The sequence below is a fragment of the Nicotiana sylvestris genome, chromosome 10 (genome assembly GCF_000393655.2).
Source record: "Nicotiana sylvestris chromosome 10, ASM39365v2, whole genome shotgun sequence".
Taxonomy (NCBI): Eukaryota; Viridiplantae; Streptophyta; class Magnoliopsida; order Solanales; family Solanaceae; genus Nicotiana; species Nicotiana sylvestris.
The window spans coordinates 59,844,445-59,870,760 of record NC_091066.1 but is presented as its reverse complement, the minus strand read 5'-3'; the positions used below and the strand labels follow the sequence as shown (position 1 = coordinate 59,870,760).

At 40.5% G+C, this 26,316-nt stretch overlaps 2 protein-coding genes across 2 annotated transcripts; both read right to left on the bottom strand.

The window, feature by feature from the left end:
- Nucleotides 1-17,547: 17,547 nt before the first annotated feature.
- On the bottom strand, nucleotides 17,548-20,638 carry LOC138879401 (uncharacterized). The gene is made up of 4 exons (XM_070159011.1): nucleotides 20,378-20,638; nucleotides 19,870-20,331; nucleotides 18,616-19,107; nucleotides 17,548-17,871 (listed from the first exon to the last, which is right to left on the bottom strand). The coding sequence occupies exons 1-4, from the start codon at nucleotides 20,636-20,638 to the stop codon at nucleotides 17,548-17,550; spliced, it is 1,539 nt and encodes a 512-aa protein (XP_070015112.1).
- Nucleotides 20,639-25,365: 4,727 nt separating this feature from the next.
- On the bottom strand, nucleotides 25,366-25,980 carry LOC138879400 (uncharacterized). The gene has a single exon (XM_070159010.1). It carries the CDS (start codon nucleotides 25,978-25,980, stop codon nucleotides 25,366-25,368), a length of 615 nt encoding a protein of 204 aa, XP_070015111.1.
- Between the last annotated feature and the right edge of the window lie 336 nt (nucleotides 25,981-26,316).

Below are 26,316 nucleotides of genomic sequence, written 5' to 3'. Positions count from 1 at the left end.
TCTTTCTTAATAACAAATGGCGTAGTTAAATCAACTCATTTCTTTTAATGTATGAAATAATGTCGATGATTTTTTACAAAATATAGAGTTAGTGTTTGCAAATATTCGCGTAGGCAGAGAATAAGAATTGGTTTATTTATCTCAAACTCAATCTTCGTAATCAAAAATTAACTAAATAATTATAACTTTGGACTAAAAACAAGTATATGAGAAGGATATGGGATTTATAAGCACGAATTGCAACATTTTATGTCAAGGACATGTAGAAATAGAGTTCGCATTAAATATAACAATGAAAATTCTTCAGAAACTATTAATTTGTTTATCAAATTAATTCTTTTTCCAGTTTTATATGCGATTCGATTTTTGGATATATTAATGTTGTATCCACGATAAAAATGGTAGTATTTTTAGTTACATGTTGTTTGTTTCTTTTTCATATCATTAATTCTTTAAAATTTGAATAGTTTTGAGGTATATAATTCATACGCGTAAAATAAGACTTGCGGTCAACACATAATAACTTTGGAATTCTTTTCAAGAAAATATAGAGACGTCTAAATCAATGTTTCTCTATGGCTTTCATATAAAAATAAGTGGATGCAATAAACAATTTGTAGAGAATTTTATCAAGAATATTTTGTGAAATTAGGGATACATTCGCGTGGCCTAAATTACATTTTTAAAGGCAATTCGGATTATGCGTTCGCGCAACTTTGAGCCAAAATTTTAATTCGTCGGGGGATATTAAATTAATTTTATAAAACCCGAGATGTGCGGTTCACTATTTAAGAAAGGCGAATGTTCTTAATTTTATTTTTAAACACAATTTCGAAAAAATAATTATTTTTATAATAAATATATTATCAATATCATTGTGTACACGTACGCGTGACACGATTTCTCACGTTAAAAATATATAATATATAAAACGAATACACGTACGCGTGATTCGATTCGAAGAAGGGTCTTTAATTATAAACAATCTAAACAGAAGCGGTAACAAAATCATGCAATAAAAATGTAAAATCGAGATAATTAAGCCAAGAATAAAAACAGTTAAGCGACCGTGCTAGAACCACGGAATTCGGAAATGCCTAACACCTTCTTCCGGATTAACAGAATTCCTTACTCAGGATTTCTGGTTCGCAGAATAATAAACAGAGTCATATTCTCCTCGATTCAGGGATTAAAATTGGTGACTTGGGACGCCTTAAAATTCCCAAGTGGCGACTCTGAAACAAACAAACAAATCCTGTTTCGACTGTCTTTTAATTGGAGAAAACTCCCTTGTACCCTCTCGGGTATGCGGAAAAAGGAGGTGCGACAGCTCTGGCGACTCTGCTGGGGACTAGGCCCAGAACCACTGGTTCAGGGTTCAAGAATTCGAGCTTAAAATAACTGTTATAGTTGGCTTTATTTATTATCTGATTTTTACATGATATATGCTTAATGTGCTAAATGATGCTTTTACCGCTTTAATATTATCTGAATTGTGTATATAAAACTGCTACGAAACCCTTCTTCTTTCTGAGTCTTCTAAATTTATGGTGTACACGTGCGCGTGGCCCACCTTTCTGTTAGAAGTCATACCAAATAAGACGAAGTTGGGACAAGTAACTAGGCCGGGCAGACTTTCGTGCTCCCGGTACGTTGCCCCCATTTCGGCTCAAGCTGTCCACTTGGGTAAGCCAGGGTTAGAACAATATGCCTCAGGTTTTTCACTTAGAATAACTCAGCTACATGCCGGATCCCTAGTAGGAACGTTTGTTTGCATCACGTGCATTTGACTTTGGAGGCTCAACACAGGGGTTGGGTCTGTCTAGGACAGGTGTACCAAAAATGAAAATGACCATCCTGATGCATCTTACTTGCTCCTACTTGCGCATTTATTTGATTCGGGCTTGTGTGTTGACTGACTTTTGAATATCAAGAACAATATTTTGAAATGAAAAAAAAAATAGCGGTTAGGGAATTGATTGTTTATTTTTGAAGAAAAAAAAACTCAATGCCTAAATATTGTCAAACCTCTACCGAAATTTCGAGAAAATGAAAAAAAAATGTTTTATTAATTTGTTTTACTAAAAGCAAAGAAAAAAAAGTCGTTGTTCTGTCTTATTTTTTAATATATATATATATATATATATATATATATATATATATAAAGGAAAATAGTTTTTCTTCCCCTGAAAATGACAATGAAAAAGAGTCTTACTTTTAAAATAGTTTTATCTATTTGTTTCTGAAAAATTCAAAATGAAAATGAAAAGAGTCGTGCTTTGAAAGTGATTTTGTTATTTGTTGCTGAAAAAAAATCCTGTTTTAAAATAGTTCGGTTAATTGGCTCGAACTACGCGGGTTTGATTCTCACCGGATGTGAGATACGTAGGCAACCCTCATCGGGTCCAACCCCCCCTTTTTGCTAAAATAGCCAAAAAACCAATAAATAAATAAATAAATAAAAACGAGTCAAAATTTTAATCTTGTCATAAATAAGTCGGGTGGTGTCCAACCTCCCCTTTTGCTAAAAAATAGCCAAAAATAATATGTCAAATTTTAATTTTGTCATAAAGAAGTCGGGTGACGCTGTTTTATCAAGACATAGCCGAATGTTCCCGAAAAGGACGCCGGAAGGCTGACTTTGCATAAATAACCACCTTTGGGTCATTTTTTAAGATTTGGTCCAATTGACCCACACAGCCTTAAAAATCTTCGTCCCCGAGGCGCTGAAGGGCCGTGTTTGCAACACCCGATTTTTATTGTAATTTGAAAGAAAAAAACAAAGAGTCAACGGTCAGGTGAATACCGTTTGGATTTCTGGTCAAAATAAGCAGAGCCAGCTTTGACCGCGTCTTAAACCGTTCTTGCCGAAATAGCCCTAGAGTATCTTTCAATTGTCGAAAGGCTATATTTTCGTAAAAGAATGAACAAGTTTGTAAAGCGTCGTAAAATAATCCTCTCCGGCCTCAAAATTTGGAAGGGGCCACATTTGCAAAAATAACCGTTCGGTTGCATTTGTTAAACGGAGAAAGGAAGCTGCCCATTTATTTTTGGAGTTTGTAAATCTTTTGATTAAAATATGCGGGTTGTTTGATATTCGAGTTTGTAAGTCTTCTTCAAACCTTTGAAACCCAATTTATTTTAATATGAAAATTGAAAAAAAATGATTAGTATTGTTTATCTTTTATTGGTCCGAACTACGCAAGGTCTGATTCATGCGGGGACATGATACGTAGGCAATCTCTATAAGATTCGACCACCACAATAAAATATATATAAGAAAATAAAATAAAATAAAAGTGAATAAAATTTTCAAGAAAGCTGGGACGACACAAGCAGTCGAGCAAATGCATAATAGAAAGGGGATATTTGTCTAGGAGCATTGCATCTCAACGTGTAATTATATATGTGTTAAATTCTCAAAACTAACAAGTTTGTTCATTTCCAGAATTCAAGCAGTTAGTTTCTCTAAAGAGTATACTGGCATATTATCATTATCACACGAGATCAAAAGGACCAATACCCGAAAGTATGTCTATCCCAGATGTTGACACAGGTATTGAGCTAGAGGAGATGGATGTCGGGAAAATGAAAGAAGAGATGTTTAAACTCAAGCAGCAAATGGCTGAGATGTACCAAGCCTGGTCTACAGGACAGTTACCCCCATCTTACCCAACTAACCCTGCTCCATCAATGACCCAAACTCAGGATAATATTACCACTGAATTATCCCCAAATTTCCCCATTTACCAACACTACCGAGGAACCACCTCTCAAACACCGCAGTCTCCACCTCCAAAACCAGTTTCATACTTTCCTCCACCTGTGACTCCTGTTTTCGTAGCACCTCCCCCGGCTACATTCCACAAATCTCCTAGTGAGCCTACATTCCAGGCCCAGGACAACCAATATTACCCCCCGGAGCCCACCCTCAAAGCCTCCGAAATCCATTCAACTACTCCTCGTTTTGACCTCCCAACCGAAAGTGACAAGCCAGCCAAAAATGCTGAACAAGAAGAGATGTTCAGGAAGGTCAAAAGTCTAGAACAATCGTTCCGAGACATGCGAGGGTTAGGTGGGCAAGTCAGTGTAGCATACAAGGATTTGTGCTTGCTCCCAAATGTACAATTACCAGTTGACTTCAAGATGCCTAAATTTGACCTATACAATGGGCACGGCGACCCAATAGCCCACTTAAGGGGTTTCTGCAGCAAGATGCGAGGAGCTGGGGGAAAGGACGAATTATTGATGGCTTACTTCAGTCAAAGTTTAAGCGGATCAGCTTTGGAGTGGTATACACGCCAGGACCATGGGAGATGGTACACCTGGGATGACCTAGCACAGGCATTCGCACACCATTTCCAATACAATCTGGAAATCATCCCAGATCGACTATCTTTGACAAAATTTGAGAAGAAACACAATGAAAGTTTCAGAGAGTATGGCTTCCGGTGGAGAGAACAGGCAGCAAGAGTGGATCCTCCTATGAAGGAGAGTGAAATGGTAGACTACTTCCTCCAAGCCTTGGAACCAACTTACTATGCCCATTTGGTTTCAGCGGTAGGGAAATCATTCAACGAGGTAGTGAAGATGGGAGGTATGGTGGAAGAAGGCCTCAAGACAAATAAAATTATGAGCTATTCAGCAATTAAGGCAGCTACTCAAGCTATTCAAGGCGGGGTAGGAGAAATCGGAAGAAAGAAGAGAGAGGAAGTAGCGGTAGTTGATTCAGGAATTTGGTTGGGACCCAGAGGTTCACCGCCTTACTATAATCAACAACGACCTCGCCAATCAACTTACCACCACAATTCATCCCAACACTACTATCACCCTTCGGTGCCTCATTCTTCCATTAACCAAGCCCAAACATACACTCAGCCTCCGGTTCGCTCGCAATGGCGCGCGCCGGCTCCCCAGAACACACATACACCACTGCAAAATACCTATTCACCACCAAGAGCCTACAAGAACTCTCCAGGGGTAGGTTTCCGGGGAAATCAGGCTTTCAGAAAGGAAAGAATACAAAGAACATTCACTGAGTTGGGGGAAACCTATACTGCCGTGTTCCACAAATTAAGGCAGTTAGGCTTGTTGAGTCTTGTTGAGCCCAGATTGCCAAATCCCCTTCCCAAAAATATGGACCACTCGGTAAGCTGTGAGTATTGTTCGGGGGCTCCTGGACATGATACCGAGAAATGTTGGAAGTTGAAACATGCAGTACAGAATCTTATTGACACCAACAAGATTGAGGTTCAGACACCAGAGGCACCCAACATCAATCAGAATCCGTTGCTGGCACACCTTGAAACCCACATGATTGAGCTAATGCACGAAGGAGGGAAGCTAAAGAAACCCTCACAAACAGTGATGATGATCCGTGTCGGTTCAAAAGAAATGTTAACCAGTGGGAAAACGGTGGTATAGTTGGAAAAGGTGGATGACAAGCCAGTTATGGTGTTGGGAAAAGGGTCCAACGAGGCAGATGTATAGTTTGTGGGGTTGAAAGTAAAAATCAACAATTGAATGGCTACTCCTCTTCCTATACGAAGGGAGTCTTGGTAGTGGGCTCTGATTTTTTTTTTTTTTTTGTCTGGATTATTCCAGGGTTGTAATCCAGATCTTTCTTGTGCTCGCCAAAGTGTGAAACCTTGTTATCCCGTATTTTAATAAAGTGAAAGTTTTTTTTTCTCATTTCTTATTTTGTTTTAATTTTTCTTCTTATTTTTCACTTTTGAACAGTTCTCTTTCTATTGGTTCTAATGACATGGCATGCACGACGGATCTTCAACCTAGTCTAAAAAAGAAATCAATCAATCTGATTTCGAACTTATAGTACAAGATTGTGATGATAAGTCGGAATACGATAAGGATGAAGCCTTCGGAAAAATTAACAGAGAGTTGAGCCAATTTGAAAAAAAAAGAGCCCAACTCAAATGACACGGAAGCCGTCAATCTAGGGGATGCGGATGACATCAGGGAAGCTAAGATAAGCATCCACATGGAACCAAACATCAGGGAAGAACTAATCAAAGCACTTACTGAATTCAAAACATTTTGCATGGTCATACGACGACATGCCGGGCTTAAGCACCAATCTAGTGGTTCAAAAATTGCCCACTGACCCGGCATTACCCCCCGTCCAGCAAAATTCAGGAAGATCAAAACCAACGTGAGTGGGAAGATTAAGGAAGAAGTGACCAAACAGCTGAATACTAAGGTTATTCGGGCCGCTCGATATCCTGATTGGTGGGCTAATGTGGTGCCAATGAAAAAAAAAAGACGGAAAATCCGAGGTGTGTGTTGATCATCGCAATCTAAACAGAGCAAGCCCAATGACGCTTTATGATCCACAGATATCGAAGGGAAATGCGTCGACATGGCTATCAATTCTGACGCAGTTAAGAGATATTATGATTTCTGGTAATTGTAATTGTTGTTTGTTTGTACTTAGCATTTATCAGAGAATGAAATGACGGAGGCAATTCTTTCTTCTATCCAAACACTTTGACCTTTGCTTCCCCTTTTGAGCCTTATTTACTCTTTCATACCCCTCTTTTGGAATCAGTAATGAAAACGAAGAAAAAAAAAAGTAATGATAATAAGAACAAAAGAAAAGTCACAAAAAAAAACAAAGGCATGGGAACTACGTTTGACCTGATTCCTCGAAGAGGATACGTAGGCGCCTCACGGCTCGGTCATAGTGTGCATAAGGTAACATGGTGTGACAAAATAAAAATCCCCGAGCAAGAAAAACTGGGGCAGAAGTTGGCGCTTGTAATTTTGTCAAGAAAGTTTGATTCCAAGAGTTGTACTATTTTACCCCTAAAAATTATTTTTGAACTTTGGATACCCCCTTCTACTTTCAGCCATACACAAAAACCCCTATTGATGTCCAAAAAAGACCTCCCGATCAGTATCTGAGAAGTGCTAAGTCAATTCAAATGGAAGTCAGGAATAACACTCTGATCCCCAGCAAAGAAGAAGATCATAAGCTGAAAATGAATTGATAGCCGAAAGAATCCCCAACAGAGAGAGTCATATCGGCAGCACTTCAATCCCCAGCTGAAAAATAAAATAAAATGAGAAAGTCTTATCGGTGAAAACCTTCAGAGGCACCATAAGGCGACGGGAGTTGAGAGAAATGAGAGAGTCTTATTAGTGAAAACCCCTCGAAGGGCACTATGAGGCGACAAGACAAGATTGGCGGGAAGGATCCGCATTTGGCAAAGAGTTGAGTGCATGTTTATCCCCAGCAACATGAGGCCGTCTGGAAGGTTGATTGATACAAATAGACTGGGTTGATTAATCCGGAATGCGCGACATGATCGTTGGAATCGGTTATATCATTCAGATAAGTTCTTTTCTTTCCTTTTCCCTAGCATTTGTTCAGAAAGACTTCTTCTTTTTTCTATTTTTTGAAATCATCACTTTTTCATTTCTTGGTTTAAAAGACTTACCTTCCCAGCAGTTTGTTTTTGAAAAGGATTTTCAGAGCTTACTACCAGTTGCCAAAATGATGCAAAGCAAAATGCGAATAGGACACGCCAAAGATAAGGCGATAAAGAGAAAAGAAGTTGGTCGCAAGACCAAATGATGAAAGGGGCCTAGATCCCAATAAGACCAAATTTCCAGGGGAAGTTGGAGAAAAACAGGAAAACAACAGTTGAGAAAATTGTGGACCTAATTCCAAGAGGGCCCCCGGCAGATCATCGAGATGTAGGAGCATCCCCGATAGATTTTCGACCAAGTTCCAAGAGGGTGGACAACATAGAGTGGGGAAGGGAGAAAGGGAAAAACCATCCCAGTAGGAGTATCATAACCAACCACTGGGTTTTTAAACTAACAAATTTTGTTTGGTTTGAAACAGGTAAAGGGAATGGCAGTGAAGACCATAAGGGAAAATGCAAACTGGGGCAGAAAATTTTCTTTTCAGTTAGAAAATTTTCTGGAAATCAGGTACCCATTTGGGGAAGAATAAAGATAGCACCAAGGAAGTGGTCTTTGAACCAGGGTTGCCCCCAACATAATAAGCTTCCAATGGAGGAAGTTGATCCCCAGCAGACAGAACAAAGGGATGACATTTGTGCTCAGAAAAGCGAAGAGCCATTATCCTCCCCAGCAGCTTCCAGAAGAATGAAGCATCGATTTGAAGGGATAAAATTCCCCAGCAGCGTTATCCTCAACAACGTTATCCCAAGAAGATAAAACTTTTATCCCCAGCAGTGTTAAGAAATAAAAAATTGAATTTGAAGGAGGGAAAGAAAGGAGACTTCCCCAGTGGTATTATCCCCAGCAGTCAGGCGTCCACCTGAAGAACAAGGATGAGTAGTTGAAGTATTAGTAATCAGGCATCCACCTGGAGAACAAGGAAGAACAGTTGAAATATCAGAAGTCAGGCGTCCACCTGGAGAACAAGGAAAAGCACCAAAACTGGGGCAGAAGATTTTCTGCCATTGTCGAAAATTTTCTCGGAGGAACGAGGAAATCAATTCAAGTTTTAAGAGATAGCAAGACAACACGATTCGAAGAAAAACAGTCGGAGGTAAGACAATTCCAAGATTTTGAAAATGGGATCATCCGCCCTCGAATAGGATATTTGGGTTCATCCGCCCTCGAATAGGATATTTTTGGGTTCATCCGCCCTCGAATAGGATATAATGGGTTCATCCGCCCTCGAATAGGATATTTTGGGTTCATCCGCCCTCGAATAGGATATTTTGGGTTCATCCGCCCTCGAATAGGATATTTTGGGTTCATCCGCCCTCGAATAGGATATTTTGGGTCCATCAGCCCTCGAATAGGATATTTTGGGTTCATCCGCCCTCGAATATGATATTTTGGGTTCATCCGCCCTTGAATAGGATATTTTGGGTTCATCCGCCCTCGAATAGGATATTTTGGGTCCATCCGCCCTCGAATAGGATATTTTTGGGTTCATCCGACCTCGAATAGGATATTTTGGGTTCATCTGCCCTCGAATAGGATATTGTTGGGTTCATCCGCCCTCGAATAGGATATTTTGGGTTCATCCGCCCTCGAATAGGATATTTTGGGTTCATCCGCCCTCGAATAGGATATTTTGGGTTCATCCGCCCTCGAATAGGATATTTTGGGTTCATCCTCCCTCGAATAGGATATTTTGGGTTCATCCGCCCTCGAATAGGATATTTTGGGTTCATCCGCCCTCGAATAGGATATTTTGGGTTCATCCACCCTCGAATAGGATATTTCGGGTTCATCCGCCCTCGAATAGGATATTTCGGGTTCATCCGCCCTCGAATAGGATATAATGGGTTCATCCGCCCTCGAATAGGATATTTTGGGTTCATCCGCCCTCGAATAGGATATAATGGGTTCATCCGCCCTCGAATAGGATATAATGGGATCATCCGCCCTCGAATAGGATATTTTGGGTTCATCCACCCTCGAATAGGATATTTTGGGTTCATCCGCCCTCGAATAGGATATTTTGGGTTCATCCGCCCTCGAATAGGATATTTCGGGTTCATCCGCCCTCGAATAGGATTTTATTTTAAAGTTGTTGAAGTCAGGAGCCCGCCTGAAGAGAGGAATGGCGATTATTTTCAAAGTTGTTGTTGAAGTCAGGAGCCCGCCTGAAGAGAGGAATGGCGATTATTTTCAAAGTTGTTGTTGAAGTCAGGAGCCCGCCTGAAGAGAGGAAAGGCGTTTTTTTTGTAAAAAAAAAAAGGGTTGTTGAAATCTTGCCAACCTAAAGAAAGGAATGGCGATGTATTGGTTGAAGTCAGGAGTCCGCCTGAAGAGAGGAATGGCGTTTATTTTCAAAGATGTTGTTGAAGTCAGGAGCCCGCCTGAAGAGAGGAATGGCGCTTATTTTTAAAGTTGTTGTTGATGTTGGGAGCCCGCCCAGATAACAGAGGCATACATTTCAAGATCAAGTCAGAGGACAATAAAGCAGAGGGTTACAATAGGAATCCCCAGCAGGAAACAATAAAATTCCCCGGCACCGGGAAACAGAAGGTTGCAACAAGAGGTCACCGTACAAACTCAAGTACATGTGTCAAAAGAAGAAGAGCACCGGAAGAAATGCAAGCAGACAAGGAAGCAAGACAACAAAAACAAATTGTACTCTAGCCTAGCTTCTTGTTTTCTTTTAAGCATGGTGTAACAAGGAGATCGGTAAGCAGTGGTAATAGCATGCAACAACAGTAACATTGCAGTCCAACGGTAGTCCCAGCTACCAAAATTTCCCGAACTACATTGACCTGATTCCTGTTTAGCCCAGGATATGTAGGAAACCTTTGAAGCAAAGGTTCGGTCAAATCTTTTTCAAAAAATGCTTCAACGGAGTACTCGGATGGGCAAAAATCGCTCGCTTTATCTTTGCACGAAAACCCTTCGTGTCTCCGGGCAAAGAGGGGCAGCTGTAAGCACGTGATTTTTGCCCAATATGAGAATTACTCCCAAAAAATTCAAAAATAAAATGATTTTTCTTTGGTGTGCAATTTTGTGATATTTTGTGATATTTTGAATAATTATTTGTATTTGTCTGTGCATGTTTATTTGCTAAATTAATAAAAAATACAAAAATATGTCGCATTTTGCATGTAGGATTTAATTCTACAATTTTTAGTAATTAAATTTGTTTTAAAAAATTAAAAATTACAAAAATAGGCATCGTTTGCATTTTTAGCATTTAATGTCCAAATATACAATTTTATGCTTAATTATTATTTAATTGTGCGTTAATTGTTATTGGGAGTTAATTTGCACTTTTATAACTTAATTTAGTTCTTAATAATAGTTTAAGTATTTTTATAATTTAGTTTTAGAGAAATAAAAGAAGAAAAGAGAGCGAAAATATAAAGAAAGTCGGAATTGGGCCTCTTCTTCGATTTCAAGCCACAGGCCCAAAAATGGCCCAATCTTCCCTACGACCCAGTCCATTTCGAACTGGGTCGACCCAGTCCATAACCCAACACCCCTATTATCTTACAAACAACACAAAACAAAAAGAAAAAATGAAGAAAACCCTAAAAAATTGTTAAGTCATCCGCCCCAAACCCTCCTATCTTCTTCTTCTTCCTCAAGCTTCTCCACCTCCCATGGCTTCCCTTTGCCTTCAACCTCAAGAAGTCATGGCTACACACACACTCACGACGTCACCCTCACGATCCCGGCTCAACCAAACGACCTCCGAACGCGACCGAACCAACAACCTTCTCCAACCCCGTCGTTGCTTCGTCTTCGACAACCAACAACCAGTCCGTCGAGCTCCACCATGAAAGCCCACAGTTGAGATTTCCGCTGCTGCTTCTCCGTCGCAGCTGCTGCCCACGTCCGCCATTAACGCAGCCATTTCTGCTCCTTCACCTGCTACTCGACGTGCGCTGCTGCCATGGTTATCGTTGCTGCTGCTATCACTGCTTGGACGCCACTGCTGGGTCGCCGTTGCTGGGTCGTCGCAGCTGCTGCTCACGTAGATGCTTCTTCTTCCCCTTCGTCACTTCGTCTGCTTCAAGCAGCCCACACGACCTTACTGTGCACGACGAGCAGCTGAGGTTAAAACAAACCACACTGCTGCGTCGACTATGGCTTCACTTCGGCGTCAACTCCAGTCGAGTTCGCGTACATGGATGAGTTTTGGTCGATGTCGTCGATCACTGTTCCAGTTCGTCGTGGGTTGGTCGTTGTTCATCGTTTCAATCCGGTTGGTAGATTTTGAGTTTTATTTTATCCGTATTTTGTTTTGATATTTTCGAATCTAAAATCAACAAATGTTTGTTTTGTTTATCGTTTGAATTAATTTTTAGTTCATGTTCATGTGTTGTTTGTTAAATTAATTTTCAGATTTTAAAATGGAAGTTTAATTAGTTGTTTTCATGTTTATTTCATGTTTGTATTATTGTTTAAGTGAGTATTTGTTAGTTTGATGTTTGTTAGATTCAAATTGAAATTTAATTAACTATTTCTTCAATTTGTTTCATGTGTTTATGTATTGTTAGAAATTGTTAATATTGTTAAGTTCAAGCTTAAGTTCATAATTGTTTATTCGTCGATCTTGTTATTTGTCTAAAGAATTTAGTTGTGTTAGAGAAATATGTTGGTTTAATCGTTTAAATCCATCATGTTTGTTGTTTAAAATAGATTTAATTCATGTTCATACTTTGTTTGATTGTTCTTGAATCCGAAATTTGTATAGCTTGATTTCTTGTTTACCATTTGTGATTATTTCTTGAATTTGTCTCATAAAGTTTAATATAGGAATTGTTGTTGTAATGTTGTTAGAGTAGTTGATTTTAAGTTCAATATTATTGAATTTAGAAATCAAAATATACTTGTTTGTTGTTGTTGTTGAATCCGAAAATAGGATTGTTTGTTGCTAAAATATTGTTCAATCAAATTTTAGTTGTTCTTTGTTGTTCAATTTGTGTTCATGTGATTTGTTGTTGAAATGTTGTTGAAATCATGTTCATGTGATTTGTTGTTGAAATGTTGAAGAAATCATGTTCATGAATTTTGTTGTTTGAACATTGTTAGAAATTAATCATATTGTCTATATTTTGGTTAAGTTTGATTAAATGATGTGTTATAGCTGATGGGTAGTTTGGTAATTTATAGTACTTTTGGGGGTAAAATAGTAATTTGTAATAGGGTCGGAGGGGTAGTTTAGGAATTGTACATTTTGTAATTGTTTATTTGAAGCATGTGGGACAAAATAAAATGGGGTGGGTTGTGATATGGTTACTTAATATAAAGGGGGGACAAGACAAAATTTAGTGGGGGGAATCTTGCATTATTTTATGTTAGGCATGAGGGACAAAATATAATGGGGTGGTGTGATATGTTTATTTAATATAATGGGGATGAGTGGGAAGATAATGGGTTGGGTAGAGAAAAAGTATTGATTTAATTGATTAAAAGATTTATGGGATGGGATTATATAGATGAAGTCTTGAACACAAGACAAGGGAGACAGAAAAGAAAAAATACACATACGAGAGAGAGAAACGAATCTGAAGATAAGAGAGAGAAAAAAAGGGCTGAACATTTAAGAGAAAGAAAAATTCCGAAAAATATTTAAGCTTTCAAAATAAAAATAAAAACTAAAAAAAATCTTCTGCTTTCTTTCTTTATTTGAAATCAGTATTAATTGTTGTTGTTTCATTCAAAGCTTAAAGCTTTTGTTTTTGGGATTACTACTCCACCGGTCTGTTACTGGGTTGTTACTGTTGCTGGCAGTTGTTGCTGTATTGCTATTACTGTCGCTGATTCTCATCATCATTTTCTTTTGCTTCCAATATCAGGTACATATCTGTAAATTCATGTCATGAAAAGCTTCAACATGGCAAGTAAATGAAGTTTGGAATTATAAGGATGTCTTCTACTCATTTAAATTTTATTAGTTTAAGTTTCAGTTTTGTTTTAATTGGTTAGTATAGTATTATACTTGACATGATAAACTGTTAACTAATTAACCTTCTGGAGTAGTAAATTCCACGATAATCTTATATGTTTTGAGGACTAGTGATGACATTTACTGTTTGAATTGATAGGGAACATTGCAGAAAATTGGCCATTAATTAAATCTTGTGATATTGTTAGCTAAGTAAAGAATAGTACGGAAATACCCAGAAATTACATTACTAGCTTATTTTGTCAAATATCCAATTTTGTTTAAGGCTAGATGATGTCGTCTTATTAAATCAATTGGTAGATTAATTCTCTTTCTTAATAACAAATGGCATAGTTATTTTAGGAACGCGATCAACTCATTTCTTTTAATGTATGAAATAATGTCGATGATTTTTTTTACAAAATATAGAGTTAGTGTTTGCAAATATTCGCATAGGCAGAGAATAAGAATTGGTTTATTTATCTCAAACTCAATCTTCGTAATCAAAAATTAACTAAATAATTATAACTTTGGACTAAAAACAAGTATATGAGAAGGATATGGGATTTATAAGCACGAATTGCAACATTTTATGTCAAGGACATGTAGAAATAGAGTTCGCATTAAATATAACAATGAAAATTCTTCAGAAACTATTAATTTGTTTATCAAATTAATTCTTTTTCCAGTTTTATATGCGATTCGATTTTTGGATATATTAATGTTGTATCCACGATAAAAATGGTAGTATTTTTAGTTACATGTTGTTTGTTTCTTTTTCATATCATTAATTCTTTAAAATTTGAATAGTTTTGAGGTATATAATTCATACGCGTAAAATAAGACTTGCGGTCAACACATAATAACTTTGGAATTCTTTTCAAGAAAATATAGAGACGTCTAAATCAATGTTTCTCTATGGCTTTCATATAAAAATAAGTGGATGCAATAAACAATTTGTAGAGAATTTTATCAAGAATATTTTGTGAAATTAGGGATACGTTCGCGTGGCCTAAATTACATTTTTAAAGGCAGTTCGGATTATGCGTTCGCGCAACTTTGAGCCAAAATTTTAATTCGTCGGGGGATATTAAATTAATTTTATAAAACCCGAGATGTGCGGTTCACTATTTAAGAAAGGCGAATGTTCTTAATTTTATTTTTAAACACAATTTCGAAAAAATAATTATTTTTATAATAAATATATTATCAATATCATTGTGTACACGTACGCGTGACACGATTTCTCACGTTAAAAAATATATAATATATAAAACGAATACACGTACGCGTGATTCGATTCGAAGAAGGGTCTTTAATTATAAACAATCTAAACAGAAGCGGTAACAAAATCATGCAATAAAAATGTAAAATCGAGATAATTAAGCCAAGAATAAAAACAGTTAAGCGACCGTGCTAGAACCACGGAATTCGGAAATGCCTAACACCTTCTTCCGGATTAACAGAATTCCTTACTCAGGATTTCTGGTTCGCAGAATAATAAACAGAGTCATATTCTCCTCGATTCAGGGATTAAAATTGGTGACTTGGGACGCCTTAAAATTCCCAAGTGGCGACTCTGAAACAAACAAACAAATCCCGTTTCGACTGTCTTTTAATTGGAGAAAACTCCCTTGTACCCTCTCGGGTATGCGGAAAAAGGAGGTGCGACAGCATCAACTCAGGGATTAGATCCCTAATGTTGGCAAAAGGCGACTAGGGAATGGGGGCCTTATGTCTAAAAAGCATCAACTCAAGGATTGGCGCCCTAATGTTGGCAAAAGGCGACTAGGGAATGGAGGCCCTATGTCTAAATTCTCAACTTAGGGATTGGATCCCTAATGTTGGAAAAAATGTGACTAGGGAATGGAGGCCCTATGTCTAAAATCTCAACTTAGGGATTGGAGTCCTAACGTTGGCAAAAAGGTGACTAGGTAATGGAGGCCCTATGTCTAAAAGCATCAACTCAGGGATTGGAGCACTAATATTGGCAAAAGGCGACTAGGGAATGGAGGCCCTATGTCTAAAATCTCAACTTAGGGATTAGAGCCCTAATATTAGCAAAAGGTGACTAGGGACTGGAGGCCCTATGTCTAAAATCTCAACTTAGGGATTGGAGCCCTAATGTTGGCAAAAGGCGACTAGGGAATGGAGGCCCTATGTCTAAAAGCATCAACTCAGGGATTTGAGCCCTAATATTGGCAAAAAGGCGACTAGGGAATGGAGGCCCTATGTCTAAAATCTCAACTTAGAGATTGGAGCCCTAATGTTGGCAAAAAGGTGACTAGGGAATGGAGGCCATATGTCTAAAATCTCGACTTAGGGATTGGAGTCCTAACGTTGGCAAAAGTTGTAAAAGATTGAGATTAGGGATTCTAAACTATCATTTTGTTCTGATTTTCTTCTTCCCTTCTCTCTTTTTTTTCCATTTTCCTTTTCATTTCTTCTATTTCAATAAAATAGCAGGAAAGAATTTTGGAGGAAAACTTCCCTTTCGGATTGATTGTTTCTACGAAGCTGTTTCTAGCTTTTGTGCAGCTTTTCTTTTGGCTGCACCTACTTTTGCACGGTTGCCTTGGGTTGCACCTGTTCCAATTTTAAACAAAGAACAATTGTTATTTTGAAACGGTGGTTGGTTTTGTGATCTTGATTGTCTCGATCACTCGATCTCGGCCCGAACCTTTGTTGAGAACCTCTGTTGTTTAGTGGTTTTCTGAATATTAATCTATCTTTCAAACCGAGGGACTCAGCTTTTAAGATTTCATAACGGCTTACCCACATGGGGCTTAGACCCTTTCACTTTATTCCGCCTTTAGGCTTTTGCCTTTGGCTTTCTTTTCCTTTTCAATAACTTTGATTTCAAAGCATCAGCCATCATGGCCAGTCGGGATCGACTTGATGCACCCACTGAGGCTGGGTGCTTTTCTTTAGCTTTTGTTAGGCAGAACCCTGTAAAGACGGTCTTGCCACCTTTTCTTTGTACTAGTTTCGGAATAAAGTTAGACCGAAAGGGATTCAAGGAAAAGTAAATAAAGGACAAGAAAATGAATTTAAGGAGAAGTGTCCCTTTCGGGGAGGAGAGAAGGACTTATCTGGGGTGCATGTAGACTTCAAAAGACATGACATGCTTCTTGGACTGGATACCCGATCCGCATAACTATCCAACTTCTCACATACCCATTGCGACCTATGTTTTTAAACTGAGAAACCTTGACAGGACTCTTGCAATACCAATGGTGGTGAGGGGTTTCTTCTTTTCGATCGATAGTTCCCTTTTCGAGTTTTCGCCAATCGACCTCTCTCATTTCTCTTCTCACTGTCGCCTTATAGTGCTCTTTACGAGTTTTCACTAGCAAGACTCTCTCGGTTTTCATTTCTCTGCTTACCATCACCTCATGGTGCCCGTATGGGTTTTCACCAATAAGACTCTCTCATTTTATTTCTCTCGTTTGATTGCATCGGATCCAAACAACTGCGTTCTCCGATTTTGAAAACCTTTCGCCGATTGATCGAAAGGATTTGAACAAGGTTTGGGGTAAAAGAATTTGGATTGAATTACAACTTTGGAAACGTCCAAGCGGGATCATCGCCGAACCATTATAAAATTTGTCCCAGTTTAACTTTTAGGAAACTTTGAATTTTTATTTTGGTGTGACTGAACCCCAGAGAGGCTGCCTATGTATCCTTTCGGAATCAAGTTGGGCATAGTTCAGGAAAATATTTTGCTTTTGTTGTTGTTGTTATATATTTTTTTGTTAAGTTCCAAGGAGGGTAATGAAAGAAAAGTAACCGGCTCAAAGGGTTAGCAAAAGGACTGGAGTGTCTGGGGTAGCGAGAATGAAAGCCTTCGTCATCCCAATCGGATAGTGTTATTGCTGCAGAAGGGCTAGACATAGTACCTTTTTACCACATCTGCGGTCATAGCTGCCTCAGGATCATTTCCTTCAATATCTCCCAAGTACAATGCTCTTCAAGGCAATATCTTTCTGATGATGTATGGGCCTTTCCAATTGGGAGCAAACTTCCCTTTTGCTTCCTGATAATAGGGAAGAATACACCTCAGAACGAGTTTCCCCACTTCAAAATTTCTAGGCCGCACTTTCTTGTTGTAGGCACGGGCCATTCTTTGTTGATACAACTGCCCGTGGCAGACTGCGGCCATTCGCTTCTCATCAATCAGGGTTAACTGCTCCAGGCTGGCTTTTGACCCACTCACTGTCTTCAATTTCAGCTTTCATAATGATCCGGAGAGAAGGGATTTCAACTTCCGTGGCTATTACGGCTTCAGTGTCGTAAACCAAAAGGTACGGGGTTGCTCCGACTGACGTGCACATAGTAGTGCAATACCCCAACAATGCAAAAGGCAACTTTTCATGCCACTGCTTGGAACTTTGAATCATCTTTCTCAAAATCATTTTGATGTTCTTATTTGCTGCTTCAACGGCACCGTTGGCTTTGGGACGATAAGGAGTAGAGTTTCGATGTGTTATCTTGAACTATTTGCATATCTCCCTCATCAAATGACTATTCAAATTTGCAGCATTATCCGTAATGATAGTTGCAGGAATACCAAAACGGCAGATGATGTTAGAGTGCACGAAGTCTACCACAACTTTCTTGGTGACAGATTTGAGAGTAATTGCTTCAACCCATTTAGTAAAATAGTCGATGGCGACCAATATGAATCTATGCCCATTCGAGGCTTTTGGCTCGATTGGCCCAATGACGTCCATGTCCCAGGCGACGAATGGCCAAGGTGTTGACATGGGATGCAGTTCTGTGGGTAGCGCATGAAACAAATCCCCGTGCACCTAACACTGATGACACTTCCGAACAAAACTAAAACAGTCTATTTCCATGGTCATCCAATAATAGCCCACTCGGAGGATTTTCTTTGCCAAAACATACCCGTTCATGTGGGGTCCGCACACTCCTACGTGTACTTCATACATGATTCTTCCAGCCTCTTCGTCGTTAACACATCTTAACAAGTTAAGGTCCGGGGTCCTTTTGTACAAGACATCGCCACTCAAAAAGAAACCACTTGCTTGCCGTCTAATGGTTCTCTTTAGGTCTCCACTGGCTTGCTCGGGGTATTCTTTGGTTTTCAAAAATCTTTTGATGTCATGATACCATGGCTGAACATTTGGCTCTGCCTCAACTGTATTACAATAGCCATGCCTTTCCCTGATTTGGATTTCCAAGGGATCAATACGGGCATTGCCTAGGTGTGGCAATACCGAGGCCAAAGTAGCAAGCGCATCGACCAGTTCATTATGGCAATGAGGGATATACCTGAACTCTATTGACTTGAATCGCTTGCCAAGATCTTCCACATGTTGTCTATAAGGAATAAGCTTGACATCTCGGGTTTCCCATTCTCCTTGAGCTTGTCGGATAATCAGATCTGAGTCTCTCATGATTAACAACTCTTCGACATCTTGGTCGATTGCCATTTTCATACCTATAATGCAGGCTTCATACTCGGCGGTGTTGTTTGTGTAGAAAAACTGAAGTTGGGCTGTGGCGGGATAATGCTGGCCGGTGGGTGAGATCAAGATCGCCCCAATTCCAACACCTTTTGCGTTTACCGCCCCATCAAAGAACATTTTCCAAGCATGGGTGTCTTTAGATATTGGCTTAACTGAATTTACCTCTTCATCTGGGAAGTAAGTGGTCAAAGGTTGGTATTCATCATCAACCGGGTTCTCAGCCAAATGATCTGCTAACGCCTGTGGCTTTCATTGTTGTGCGAGTGACGTAGACTATGTCAAATTCCTTGAGCAATATCTGCCACTTTGCTAATCTACCTGTGGGCATTGGCTTCTGAAATATGTATTTTAAAGGATCCAACCTCGTCATGAGGTAAGTGGTGTAAGCTTGCAAATAATGCCTCAGTTTCTGAGCGACCCAAGTTAAAGTGCAACAAGTTCTCTCCAATAAAGTGTAATTGGCTTCATAACTGGTGAACTTCTTGCTCAGATAGTAAATGGCCTGCTCTTTCTTTCCGGTCACATCATGTTTCCCGAGGACACAACCGAAAGAATTTTCCAAGACTATCAGATACAAGAACAGAGGCCTCCCTGGCTCAGGTGATACCAATACCGGCGGATTCGACGGATATTCTTTGATTTTATCAAAAGCCTCTTGGAACTCATTTGTCCATTTGATTGGCGCATCATCTTCAGCAATTTGAATATGGGTTCACCCGTGGATGTTAACTGAGTAATGAATCGGCTGATGTAGTTCAATCTTCCCAACAAACTCATAACATCTTTGTTGGTTCTTGGAGAAGGCAAATCTCGAATTGACTTTATCTTTGCTGGGTCCAACTCGATGCCCCTCCGACTGACTATGAATCCCAAAAGTTTGCCGGATGGTACCCCGAATGCACATTTGGCCGGGTTCAACTTCAAATCATATTTGCGCAACCGCTCAAAAAAATATCTCAAGTCCCGAACGTGGTCGTCCTGAGTTTTGGATTTGATGATTACATCATCCACATACACCTCTATCTCTTGGTGCATCATATCATGAAAAATGGCAGTCATGGCTCTCATGTAGGTTACCCCGGTGTTCTTCAGACCAAATGGCATAACTCTGTAACAGTATGTACCCCAAGGTATGGTAAAAGCTATCTTTTCTGCAACTTCTTCATCCATCAACACCTGGTGATATCCTGCGTAACAATCGACGAAGGACTTTATCTCATGTTTGGCGCAGTTATCAACAAGGATGTGGATGTTCGGCAAAGGTAAGTTATCTTTGGGACTTGCCTTGTTTAAATCTCTGTAATCCACATACACTCGAATTTTCCCATCCTTCTTTGGCACTAGAACTACGTTGGCTAACCATGTGGTGTATCGAACCAATCGGATCACCCCCGCTTTTAACTGTTTTATGACCTCTTCTTTAATCTTGTCGCTGATATCGGTTTTAAACTTTCTTTGCTTTTGCTAGACAGGGGGACAAATGGGGGTAAGTTGGCAACTTATGAACCACCAAATCAACACTTAGTCCTGGCATGTCATCGTATGACCAAGCAAACACATCTTTGAACTCAAATAAAAGTTGGATCAATGCGTCCCGGGTTTTCTCATCTGTGTAAATGCTTATCTTGGTTTCCCTGATTTCTTCAGAAGTTTCCAAATTAACCGGCTTAGTATCATTTAAGTTTGGCTTAGGTCTATTCTCAAACTGTTCCAATTCTCGATTTATTTCCCTAAAAGCCTCTTCTTTATCATATTCCGGTTCTTGGTTCATTACTTTACAATTAGACAGCGTGTTTGGATTTGGGCACGATGTCCGCAAGCATATCATGTTATTTAAAGCCGCATTATTAGAACTAAAAGAAGAAATAAAGGAGAAAAACTACCAAATTAGAAAGAATAAAAAAGGATGAATGATGAAATATTGATTTCATTTCATTGAATTTGAAGATAACAGGGTTTACATTGGAAATTAAAAGACAGGAAACTAAAGGAAAACATCCGAGTTACACCCTGGAATAACTCGTGATGCAGAAAAAGTGGCAGGACAGGTCTACCGGGACTCCCGCCTGATTGGGAATGGCGTAGCCTTCCAATTCTGCAGTTTGGCATTAGGTCCCATATATAGCACCTCAGCGGTGCTTGAGCCTTCCCCTGGTTGAACCATGTGGGCTTCATATAGTATCTTCCTTATGGCCCCACAGATTTCTTCGATTTCTTCAGCCGTAAAGGCCTTACCCTCCTCTTCCTCATTGTATTTGGCTTGACAAATGTTTTGTATAGATGCGGCACTGGCTGAGGCAAGACCCAACCATCATTCTTTCTATCATTTGCCCATCTTACATCAGCTGGAGTGGGTCGGAAGCCTACCCCAAAGAACTTTTCACTGGCGGTCGGGGTGATAGGTTCAACTATTCCTTGCAACGATTTCCCAAGCCCTTTCCCAGATTTATAGCTGCGCCTGATCAGTTCTTTGGCCACCATTATTGATGCATTAGAAAGGAAGGGTTGAGGACAAGGTTTTCCTTCTTCGTACTGATCAGCGACCACGATTTCAAAGGCCTGATAGACTATGTGCTCACTTCCTTCTCTTGCTTCAAGATACGGGACTGACGGGTCCCGATAAATCAATTGCTCATCTTCCCTGTAAACTACAATCTCTTGATCCTCATGTTCGAACTTCACCATCTGGTAGAGAGTAGAAGGCACAGCCCCCGCTGCGTGAATCTACGGCCTTCCCAAGAGAAAATTGTAGGACGTGTCCATGTCTAGAACCTGGAAGGTTACTTCAAAGTCTACTGGGCCGATGGTCAGAATTAGATCAATCTCTCCAATTGTGTCCCTTTTGATACCATCGAAGGCACATACACAGACGTTGTTGGGTCGGATTCTCTCGGTACCAATTTACATACGCTGCAAAGTTGAGAGTGGGCAAATGTCTACCCCAGAACCTCTGTCCTACATAACCTTTTTCACATAGTACCCCTCGCATTTGACTGTCAGGTGCAGGGCTTTGTTATGTGCGGCCCCTTATGGGGGCAAGTCATTTTTGCTGAACGAGATCTGGTTAATTGCGAAAAGTCTTTCGGCCATTCTCTCCAACTGCTCTACAGAAGTCTCAACGGGCACATATGCTTCGTTAAGGGTCTTGATCAATACCTTTTGATGTTCGGTGGAATTCATCAACAGAGATAACAAGGAGACTTGTGCGGGAAATTTTCGAAGCTGGTCGATCACCTCATAATCCGCCATTTTCATCTTTTGAAAGAAGGCCTCCGCTTCTTTGGCACTTATGGGCTTCTTAGATGGGAAGTGCTTTCTAGTGGCATTGTTCACCTCTTCCAATTGCAATACTTTTCAGCGGGGTTATTTCCTTGAACTTCTCCCGAAATTTCTTTGCCTTTGTAAGTCACCACTGATTTATTGTAGTTCCAAGGCACAGCGGTAGGATCCGTCATGGGCTTTTGTAGTGCGCGGCCAATAAGCACGGGCTCACTCAGCCTTGGTAGATTAATTGGCCCCCGCATCACATAAGCTCATTTGGGCACACACATTTGGGTTATCTTATTCAATTCGAATATCCTGGAAGGACTCAAAGCCAACTGCTTTTCCTTGCGGCCTCGAGGGACATAGAGAACAACATCTTTGGGAGGCATTGCCCCCACTTCCACTTCAACTTTCTTTTCTAACTTTGGAGGGGTGGTTTTGTTCTTTTTCTCCCCTTTGTCTTGCTTCGGGGCAGCTTTTGGTTTCTTCTCTACATCAGCGATGGCAATGATGACCTTCAATGCTGGGTCAAATTCTTTGTCCTCACAAATCATTCTGATTATCGGCCCATTATTGTGGGCCGGTAGTGGGTTGTTAGTCACATTGGGAATATCTTCATCCCTTAGCACTATCTTCCTTTGTTCTATCAAGTTTTCCACGGCTCTTTTCAGAGTCCAACAGTCATTCGTGTCATGCCCTTCTGCCCCAGAGTGATAGGTGCATCGAATACCGGCTCGGTAAGCGGGTGATGTTGGGTTTTGCCTAGTTTGAGGAACAGGCTATAGCAGGCCCATTTGAACAAGCTTTGGTAATAGGCTGGAGTAGGGTTCGCCAATTGGTGTAAAATTTGGACTCTTGGGTGGTTCATGAGGGTGGAAATTGTTTTGTGGAGGTCAGGGGTTATAGTGGTTTTGGTAAGAAGGTTGGTTTCTAGAAAATGGAGCTTGGTTCCGGTTGGATTGTTGTTGTGACCGGACATAAGGTTGAGCATTCATGGTCGGGTATGGCTGAGGAGCATAGGTTATGTCTTGGTGGGGGTAGTAGTGTTTTGGGGTCCTTTCTGAGAAAAAGGATCTGGGAGTACGGTGTTTTCTTGCACCCGACGCAGCCATAGATGTTTCTTCCTTTTTCTTGCCCTTCGCCACTCCTCCAGACCCACCCTGAATGGATTGGGAGGTAGCTCTGATGGCGGATTGGCTTAGAATTCGGCCCGTTTTCAACCCATTTTCAACCATTTTGCCAATCTTGATGGCTTCAGTGAACGGTTTACCCATTGCGGACATCATATTTTGGAAGTAGTCAGCTTCTTGAGCTTGGAGGAAAACTGTGACCATTTCAACCTCATCCGTCGGAGGCTTTACCCTAGAGGCCTATTCACGCCATTTAACTACGTACTCTCGGAAGCTTTCTGAGGATTTCTTCTTCAAGTTTGTCAACGAGTTCCTATCTGGAGTGATATCAATGTTGTACTGGAATTGCCTGACGAAATCTCTAGCCAAGTCATCCCAGATGTGCCAGAGGGATATATCTTGGTCCATGTACTACTCTGATGCGATGCCGACCAGACTTTCTCCAAAATAGGTCATGAAGAGTTCTTCCTTCCCACCGGCTCCTCGCAACTGGTTGCAATATCTCTTGAGATGAGCAATAGGATCACCGTGTCCATCATACTTCTCAAATTTTGGAGTTTTGAATCCCGATGGTAGATGCACATGAGGGAACATACATAAGTCAACATAGGATACATTTTTCTGTCCACTTAAGCCTTGTATGCATTTGAGACTCTGTTCCATACTCCTCATCTTCTTCGCAATCTCTTCTTGCTCAGGAGTTTTGGTGATCTTTTCTTGCCCTACAGTGAATTCATGTCGGGGTGGTTGAGAGTAAGTATAAGTGGGAAACTGAGGAGGTTCCATTGGGAATGTGGGTGTTTGGAAGGTGAAAGCCGAGGGGTCAAAACCAGGCCTGGGCAGTGTAGGTTGTTCCGTGGCCGAGCAAGGTGGAGCAGTGAAGATATTTGAGGCTGCACCGAACATTAACACCTGGGGGCGAACCTCAGAAGGTGTTCCCACAAAACGGGCCGAGATAGTTGGGTGTCCTATTGGTGTGTTTGGATAGTTTATGGGGATGTTGGAGATCCCATTTGCCCTGGGAAAAAGCTCGGGAAATCCAGGGATTGTACTTGGTGGTTCTCTTCCATTTTCCCAGGCATCCCACATTTCCATCATGCGGAGACGCAGTAGCCTGTTTTCCTCGGCAACTGCCGATTTTGAAGTTGGGATGCCCGAGACCGGACTCTCATCTGCAATAGGAACTATTGGAAGAATCATTTCTGAAGGCATTTCAATGCTTCCCTTCGACCTCGTGAAGTATGGATGCGAAGCTAGACTACCACAAAACCAACCACTTTTCTATAAAACCTGAGCTAGGTGTAACATCAGCAAATGGTTAGTTTGGAGCAAATAACAGACAGGTAATCACACGTTGGGGGTATGATGCACCTATATAGTTAAATGTATTTCTACATGTTTCGCAACGGTTGCATGCTTCATTCTAGCTTTTCTTTTTCTTTCCCATTTTCTTATCTCCACTCCCACTCTTTCCTTTATCCCCCCCCCCCCCTTTTCTTTTGTTATGGTCGAATCCTATGGAGATTATCTACGTATCATGACCCCGTATGAATCAGATCGGGCGTAGTTCTGGGGATAACAAACAATAAAATATTTTGGGATTTTCAAATTCTTCATAAAAAGAAAATGCTTTGATTACAATGACTCAAAACTAACAAACTTGAAAAGGAAATCAACAGACTCTAATAGCAAGAGGACAATACAGACTCAAGAACCGACTAACAGACTCTGACAGAAAGAAAATATAGACTCGAAAATAGACTGACAGGTTCCAACAGAAACAGACTTAAAGTGAAAATCAGAAATTCATTAATGCTCCTGGGGCCCACGTGACATCATTCGGTCTCATCGCTGGCCTATATGCGAGATCCCCTTGCAGCCGCTCCAAATCACTCATTATCTGGCGACCGAAAGTCATCACTGCAGCGAAAAAGGTAGTACGAGTCATGTCCTCGCATGCTTGGCACTTCACGGTAATGTAGTCAGCAATGGCTCTGATCCTCTCTTGGATTCTGCCCTTTTCCTGAAGCAATCGCCCTATCTGCTGATTCCTGGCTTCTAATACCTGAGTGTCGTGATGGTTTTGATTTTGTAATTGTTGTATTTATTCCTCCATCTGAGCCATCAAAGCATAACAATGTTCCCTATCAGCTTTAAAATCCTTGGCCTGCTTGGCCGCCTCATTCTCAAGGGTAGTTAACTTTCTCTTCAGATTGGTGATTGTCCCTTCATATTTTCTTTTCATTTGATGCACAAACTGTGCCCGTCCTTCTGTGTTCTTTGCCAATTGGGCCCAGACTTTTGCTAAACTGGCTTCAAACTTTTCTAGGTCATCTTGACACTCAAGTGTTTTCTTTCTCATACTGCTTATAAGCTTTTCGTCCGCTTGGCTTCTTTCCGGGTTTCTAGCAGCTATTTTCATTTTCTGGATTTGAGCTTTGAGGGCTTCGTTTTCATGAGTTAGCTTTTTCTTTTCCCCTTCATCTGCGGCGGCTTGCAAACCTTTTTCAAACTGAAGGTCCATGACTTGCCTTTCCAACTGGCTTATTTTAGCCTTGTAGCTTTCTTCTCTTGCCAACCAGCCCCACTGCTCTTGCGAGTCGTTGGTGAATTGCTGAACATGAGCTCTCTTAGCAGGTCTCTCTGGAATTTGGAACCTTTTACCGAACCAAATAATGTACTTGGGGTCTACTTCACCTCTAGCTAGATTCCGCACCATAATCTTAGGTTCAAGAAATCTACATTCATTCCACACCTGACGAATTCTCCCTTCTGGAAATACGGCTTTTGGGCCCAATTCAATGACATGTTACTCAAATCTTCATCATGGGGAACGGCTTGAAATCTTCCCAATTGGCGCAAAACCCTGTGGGGGGCATACGACTGGATGCTCCGGATGCCCATCGGGAGGAGATAACACACTTCAGCTGACACATATACTGCTTCGGTGACAGGAAGCCATCCGAACACTCAATTTTATTGGAGGTCAAGGAGCTCAAATGTGCAAGCCAAGCTTTAGTACCCTCGGGGAATTTAATACCTTCCACTCGGCTTT

Excerpts from the sequence above, each read along its gene's own strand:
- LOC138879400 (XM_070159010.1), bottom strand. The coding sequence starts at position 25,980 with ATGGTGCGGAATCTAGCTAGAGGTGAAGTAGACCCCAAGTACATTATT.
- LOC138879401 (XM_070159011.1), bottom strand. The coding sequence starts at position 20,638 with ATGAACCAAGAACCGGAATATGATAAAGAAGAGGCTTTTAGGGAAATA. Across the intron at positions 19,108-19,869 it reads TAGAGGTGTATGTGGATGAT|GCGTTAGCAGATCATTTGGC; the intron begins GTAATCATCAAA and ends TGAAAGCCACAG. Across the intron at positions 17,872-18,615 it reads CGCTTGCTACTTTGGCCTCG|TTCAAGATAACACATCGAAA; the intron begins GTATTGCCACAC and ends ATATGCAAATAG.